Genomic DNA, 6817 nt, shown 5'->3' with positions numbered 1-6817 from the left:
CAGAGAAATTAATTCACCTCCATGTCTTTCCGTCCCTCTCGGCTGGAAACTGTTCTTATCTCAGGCTGTTCTGTAGTGAGCTGTGAGGCCAGCGGGGGGCGCTGCTCACTCATTCTCTCTCACACACAGAGAGACTGTGCTGGAGGAAGTACTCGCATCTTTTCCTTCAGTACAAGTACTAACACACACTGTAATAATACTCCTTTCTTCAGTAAATGTTCCTGTCAGTGTTTCTCATCATCTCTGATGTTTGTGGATTAATATTCCTGCTGCATTAATGTGGATGTTTGAACTACTTTATATCCTGTTGGCTGTTTAATCTGCAGCGATGCTTCATATTCTATAAGATCATCACGTTTGTCCTGTGAGAACCTCGTATCTCAGACAAACAGCCTGTTTCCAGCTCTGTGACGATGCTTTTTCAGCTGATCTGAGAGGTTTTTAAACAGTTTATTTAGCTGAAGAAGACGTTTCAGGGTTTGTTCCTGATGATTCTGCTTCATAAAATACAAGAATCAGAGATGTTGTGAAAGAAGAGAAAGAGATTTATTCCCACATCAGATTCATGGCGACAATGACGTCATCACTTCCTTCAACCGAGGTCAATGCAGAGCTCTGCTGTGATTGGTGGAACTGTCACATGACCTTAGACTGTTACAGGCAGAGTCAGGAACGGGTCACGTTCAGGGGGCGGGGCGGGGTGCTAGGTTCTTCTGGGTGATTACTATGATGTTGCTGAGTCGAGTCCAGAGACTAGCCTTTGGAGTTCAGAGAATCCAGGAGTCCAGGTCTACAGGGTCCAGAGTCTAAAGCAGGGGTTTTCAAAGTCTGACACTGTTGCCCCCCCTCAGACAAAATCAAGGTAACCTGACCTGACTATCCTCGCCTCCCCTTTAACGCCCCCCCCCCCCAACTGCACACATCAACTTGACACTTGAAAAACCCTGATCTAGATTACGGAGACCAGACAAATGTGTCCAACCCTGCTTCAATGTACATAAACAACCCACTGCAACAACACCCCCACCTCCTGGGACTGACCTTTGACCCCCTGCTGAAGTGTGAATCTGATGGGAAGGATTATCAGATCCATATCCTGATTTTGGTTTGAAGAGTCAAAGTTTTTTGAGAATAGAAGGAAATCTGACAATTCCTGCAGGAACAGATCACGACTGGGAGACTGGGTCCTGCACTGCTTCTGCAGAGTCCTCCACTGGTCCTGTTGGCTCCTGGACTGGTTCTGTGGGGCCCTGGACTGGTTCTGTGGGGCCCTGGACTGGTCCTGCAGAGTCCTCCACTGGTCCTTTTGGCTCCTGGACTGGTTCTGTGGGGCCCTGGCCTGGTTCTGCAGAGTCCTCAACTGGTCCTGCAGGTTTGTGAAGTGGTTCTAAGAGTTCTGGACTCAGTTTTCGGGTCTCTGCGATGAGTCGTTTGACACCAACCATCCACTGACTGACTTCAGTCACATGATCAACCATCAGGGAGCGATGGATCTCATCAGCTGAGTCCCATCGACCTGACTGTAACTCTGAGAGACAGACAGGAGGACAGACAGACAGGTGAGTATTCAGACAAACAGGTGTTCAGGTAGACAGACAGGTAGGTCTGTAGTGAGACAGGTTACCCAGAGACAGGGTGTCCATACGTCTCCTGACAGGTAGGCTCAATCTGCCCGACCTCCAGCTGTCCTCCAGGAGGCGGAGCCTTTTCGCCACATCATTACACACCTGATCCTGCACACAGAGGTCAAAGGTCACAGAGTCAATGCGAGTAAAGGTTCATTTGCTGTAAGATGAAGTTGCTCTTCTTCATCATCTTCGTCTGTGTCTTACAAACAGTTTCCAGAGTCTGAACTGAACTTGAAGCTGCTGCGTTTGGAACTGAAGAGGAAACTGTGTTTACTTTTTTCTGTTGCTTGTCTGTGACTTCCTGTCTCCAGCAGTTATTATTCTTCGTCTCACGACTGTAGAAGCTTCACGTCTCTTTTTCAGTTTTCAGGAATGTTTTGCACATCACCTGTTTTTCATTATTATCATCTGTTTAATGATTTTGTCCAAACGACATAATTCCACCTTTCAGAGGCCTCGGTAATCTGTGTAGCGCCCCCTGCTGCTGTGGAGGTCTGAAAGGTCAACACTCACTTTAACAGTCTGTCTGCAGGCAGCGAGCGCCTGGTTCAACACCAACACCACGCCCTCGATGTCAGGCTCACTCTCCGATCGGCTGCTGTTGGCCTCTCTCTGACTTCTCATTGGTCCCAGAGGGGGAGGAGGCGCGGCCACACTGGCAGGAGGAGGATGAGCTGCGAGGGAGAGAGGAGGAGTTCATGACATGAGGTTTGTTTCTGCATCACGTCCTGATGAAAACCTTCTTCTTGGCTTCTTACCTGGGTGTAGAGGGGGTGGAGCTACACCATTTGGAGGTGGAGCCAGGGGACTAGAAGAGGGAGGAGTCATGGGGGAGGCTCCTGCACCTAAGGACCAATCAGAGACATGAAGAGTCAGTCAGTGTCCACTTCCCCCTGAAGCTTCACCACACACACAAATCCAGTCAACACAAAGCATCCCTCAACATGTCGACGTTTGTTTCAGCCCATCGTCAGTCAGATCGGACCATTAACAGAACTGTGATACGGGACCCCGAGCTCCTGGTCTGGTTCCTCTGGTTCTACAGTTCCTGGAACCTTTGGTTTGACCAAACGTCGGTGTTTTCTGACCTGGAGCTGCTCTCTGGTTCAGGAGGTTCCTCTGTGGTCCGCGGGCCATCTGAAGGCCGTACGAAAACTGAGGGGGGTCGTTCCATCCCCGCTCCTGGTTACCTGGGCAACACAGGCAAGAGACAAGTTTCCTTAAAGAGGAGCAGTTTGACATTTCAGCCAAAGTCCAGCGGATTGATTTGAGTTATTGATCAGCTCGTATTGTCAAGGCACATTTAATCAGACACAAACTGTCAGAGCTGAACGGAGACTGGAGACCAAAGCTGCGATGCACAAGTGGAACAAGTACTCAGACCTATCGCTGAAGTAAAAGTACTAATACAACACAGTGAAAATACTCCACCACAAGCTAAAGTCCTGCATTAAAACCTGATGGCTGTCCTGATGAGACATGTCTTTATGTCCATTAAGCTTTTTATTCAGACACATGTAGAAGAGGAAAAGAGAGAGAGGCATGAAAAGAAAACAGTCAAGCAAGTACAAGTACCTCGACTGTGTACTTGAACAGACCCTGAGTAAATGTACTTAGTTACATTGCAGCACTGCTGGAAGCAGAAACGATCATTTAATGTGAAACGAGTCCAACCAAACTCTGAATATTGGACCTGTTTCTGATCAGGACAGGATGGCTCGACACGGTTTCGGCCTGGTTCAGTTCAGCTCACTTCTGATGTTTATCGTTGAGTGAACCGGAAACAACAGGACCTCTAATAAACCTTCTGTTCTGACCGGAACAATCTGGTCAATCATTTCAATGCCGAACTGAAAACAATATCCAGTTTATTTCAAATGTCTTATTAACTGTTATAAAGTCAGTACTGCTTTCGTACATGCTTCAGGAAACATTAACTTGTCTGAGTTTTGAATGAGCTTCGGTGAAGCAGCAGCTCAGTGACTCTTACCTGGTTTAATGTACATGTCCGCCATGTTGGACCCCCCGTATCAAATAAAAACAGCGTCTTCTTCTTCAGGCAGCTAAGCTAACAGCTAAGCTAACCGGAAGACTCAGAACAACACTTAGGGTTTTAAGAAACGCTCGTTTAAACTGAAATCGTTTTGTCCAGATACAAAACTCCTTCGATTATAGTTCCAGTAACTGAGCTACGTCCGTGTGAAGTTCGCAGCACGAAACACAACAACTTCCGGTCAGAACGTCAAAATAAGACCTCTGCGCACAATTTATTTTATCTTGATGTTCATATGTGCTATATGTTCTTGTTTCATATCTATTATTATATCTATTTACTATCTATGTTATATATATTTACACTATATTTCTTCTTATTATTGTTTTTAAACATTTGTAATTCTTTGACATCATGCTTGTAGCTCAATATTTGTCAATATTAACATTTATTATATATATTGTTCTTGAATATGAATAACAATCAATCTAAATATCATTAAAGATGCAATGGGCCAACTGCAACATCCAAATCTCAGGAGCTACATTTTTTGGACAAAAGTAAAATGCACACAGCTACAGATGAAGGATTGTGGTGCTACAGGCCTCTAAATCATATTCTCCTGATGTAAGGTAACACACCCCAGCAGACCCCAGCAAAAATCAACAGCTTTTTTTTCAGTTAAAAAAACACCATTCAATGTAGGATGGTGACTCTTATCGTATTGAAATATCTCTCAAAATATATATGAATTTTGTTGTTTATTCCTCAGCCCTCTATCAAAGCTTTCATATTTTGATATGAGGTAGTAAAATCAAGATGAGTGAAAACAATTTTAAGAGTTTGAGTGAAATTTGATAATGTAACAAATTATTTAAGAATTCATCATTTTAAATGTTGTAAAATTAATTAGGACTGAAGTTTTTGTCATTTCTCATGTATTATTTCTTTATTTAGTGAATCATTGTCTTGTAGGACGAGCAGCAGTTCAAGTCCTTCATTTGTCATATGCAGGATAATTACAGTGAAGCAGTCATTGGCAATGAAATTCCTGTTCAGGCTGCCTCCAACATTGTTTAAACAACATGTATTAAAAGAAAATCATGCAAGTAAAAATGAGAATCTAAGACACAAAGAGAGAAAACAGTACAGAAGTTAAAATATAGGAACAATAAAGTTTAGGCTTTTATTTTGCAGGACTACTGGTCAGACTTCCTGTAATGTCCTTGGGCATCACTGGCAAAACATTTCCGGGACACGTGGCCACATTGTCACACCTAGTATGACGTCATGCAGTGGTAATCTGACCTCTGGAGAGCATCAGGTGAAACACGATGATGAAATGCTTTGTTTATTATTGAAGAAGAAAAGAAAGAAAAAAAAAGTGCAGAGAGTCAATTATAAAATTAGATTCAAATATTTATCACTGGTTTTTATTAAACCCTAGTTCAGGTTTAGTCGACCACTGCAGACAAGCGAGGACTAATAAACAGTCCCAAAGGGGCTAAGGGAACATTCATACATCTATAATGTTTAGTTGTTCTGGAAATGTACTTTAATATCATTTTTTACAGTGAAGGTCGAGTGAGGCAGAGAGTCAGAGAGGGAGGGGAGTGATGACATCAGCATGGGGGAGGAGAGAGAGGAGAGAGAGATGGGAGGGTGAGGAGGAGGAGGAAAACAGCATCCTTCATCAGGCAGAGAGGAGAGAGAGAGGACGAGCGAGAGAGTGGAGGGACGAATGAGAGGAGAGAGAGAGAGAGAGAAAACGCCGGGACGGAAATAAAATAAAGAGGAAGAAGAAGACCGATGGTGTCGTCTGAGAGAGGGACGGACGGAGGGACAAGAGACACCGAGACAGACAGACTGGACGGACAGAGAGAGAGAGAGAGAGAGACAGGCAGGAGGAGGCTTTAACATCTGTCATCTGGGCCTGTGTGTGTGTGTGTGTGTGTCTGTGTGTGTGTGTGTGTTAGAAGGCAATCAGCTGATTGGACCACACACGTTGGAGGGCGGAGCCATGATGGGCAAGGATTACATGTTGGCAATCCTCATAGTCAACTACGACGGTGAGAAACACACAACTCACACACACACACACACACACATTCACACACACACACACACACACACATTCACACACACACACACACACACACAAACATACACACACACACTCACACACACACAAACACACACACACACACTCACACACACACACACTCACACACACACACACACACACACACACACAGGTCCTTGTAATCTCACAGGTTTATGAGGACCTTCCTGCAGACCTGCAGTCACTCTTTGTCTGCAGACACAAACATGAAAATGGAACAATATGATTGGAGCAGAATATTTACCTGCTACGACCCCCTTGTGACCTGGTCTGTGCCGTTACCTGTCACCTGACACCTGTGCTGCACCTGCTATACGTGAGTTCTTTTTAAGCTAGGCTAAAAGCGCAGCATGAAAGGCTAGGTTGAAACTAGCTAGTCTGATGCTAAAGCTGATACTCTGGTGTAAAGTCCAGACTAAACCTAAATATTGTCACAGAAAATGAGGTAATAACTTCCTGCAGCCAATCAGTGAAAAGAACTATTCTTAAAGCAGGTTTTAAAACCGTGTTGTCTCTCAGGCTCAATTATCTTCAAACATTTTGCTACATAAAGATGAGCCGGCTAAGGGGCTGGTTTCTGTACTGGTACGGCAGTGGTCTGTGTACTGGTACAGCAGTGGTTTATGTACTGGTGCGGCAGTGGTCTGTGTACTGGTGCGGCAGTGGTTTCTGTACTGGTACGGCAGTGGTCTGTGTACTGGTACGGCAGTGGTTTATGTACTGGTGCGGCAGTGGTCTGTGTACTGGTGCGGCAGTGGTTTCTGTACTGGTACGGCAGTGGTCTGTGTACTGGTACGGCAGTGGTTTATGTACTGGTGCGGCAGTGGTCTGTGTACTGGTGCGGCAGTGGTTTCTGTACTGGTGCGGCAGTGGTCTGTGTACTGGTACGGCAGTGGTCTGTGTACTGGTGCAGCAGTGGTTTATGTACTGGTACGGCAGTGGTTTATGTACTGGTGCGGCAGTGGTTTCTGTACTGGTACGGCAGTGGTTTATGTACTGGTGCGGCAGTGGTCTGTGTACTGGTACAGCAGTGGTCTGTGTACTGGTACACATGTGTGAGCGTTTCACAGGACT

At 45.2% G+C, this 6817-nt stretch overlaps 2 protein-coding genes across 2 annotated transcripts in view; one reads left to right on the top strand and one right to left on the bottom strand.

Annotated features, from left to right (window-relative positions):
- Nucleotides 1–527: 527 nt before the first annotated feature.
- On the bottom strand, nucleotides 528–3833 carry sra1 (steroid receptor RNA activator 1). Its single transcript, XM_041952632.1, has 6 exons — nucleotides 3619–3833; nucleotides 2717–2818; nucleotides 2387–2473; nucleotides 2142–2302; nucleotides 1625–1733; nucleotides 528–1528 (listed from the first exon to the last, which is right to left on the bottom strand). Exons 1-6 carry the CDS (start codon nucleotides 3641–3643, stop codon nucleotides 1167–1169), a joined length of 846 nt encoding a protein of 281 aa, XP_041808566.1. The 5' UTR covers nucleotides 3644–3833; the 3' UTR covers nucleotides 528–1166.
- Nucleotides 3834–5563: 1730 nt separating this feature from the next.
- Nucleotides 5564–6817, top strand: part of apbb3 (amyloid beta (A4) precursor protein-binding, family B, member 3) — a 10427-nt gene continuing 9173 nt past the window's right edge. The window contains exon 1 of the mRNA XM_041952876.1: nucleotides 5564–5690. Coding sequence (XP_041808810.1) covers nucleotides 5642–5690 — 49 coding nt within the window. The 5' untranslated portion in view covers nucleotides 5564–5641. The remainder of the gene's footprint in view (nucleotides 5691–6817) is intronic.

The sequence above is a fragment of the Chelmon rostratus genome, chromosome 14 (assembly GCF_017976325.1).
Source record: "Chelmon rostratus isolate fCheRos1 chromosome 14, fCheRos1.pri, whole genome shotgun sequence".
NCBI lineage: Eukaryota > Metazoa > Chordata > Actinopteri > Chaetodontiformes > Chaetodontidae > Chelmon > Chelmon rostratus.
The sequence above is the reverse complement of the archived record's forward strand: the minus strand, read 5'-3'. Positions and strand labels throughout refer to the sequence as shown.

Coding starts and splice junctions, on each gene's coding strand:
- sra1 (XM_041952632.1), bottom strand. CDS start 3,643: ATGGCGGACATGTACATTAAACCAG. Junction 2,819..3,618: donor GGACATGTACATTAAACCAG/GTAAGAGTCACT, acceptor TGTGTTGCCCAG/GTAACCAGGAGCGGGGATGG. Junction 1,529..1,624: donor TATGGACACCCTGTCTCTGG/GTAACCTGTCTC, acceptor TCTGTCTCTCAG/AGTTACAGTCAGGTCGATGG.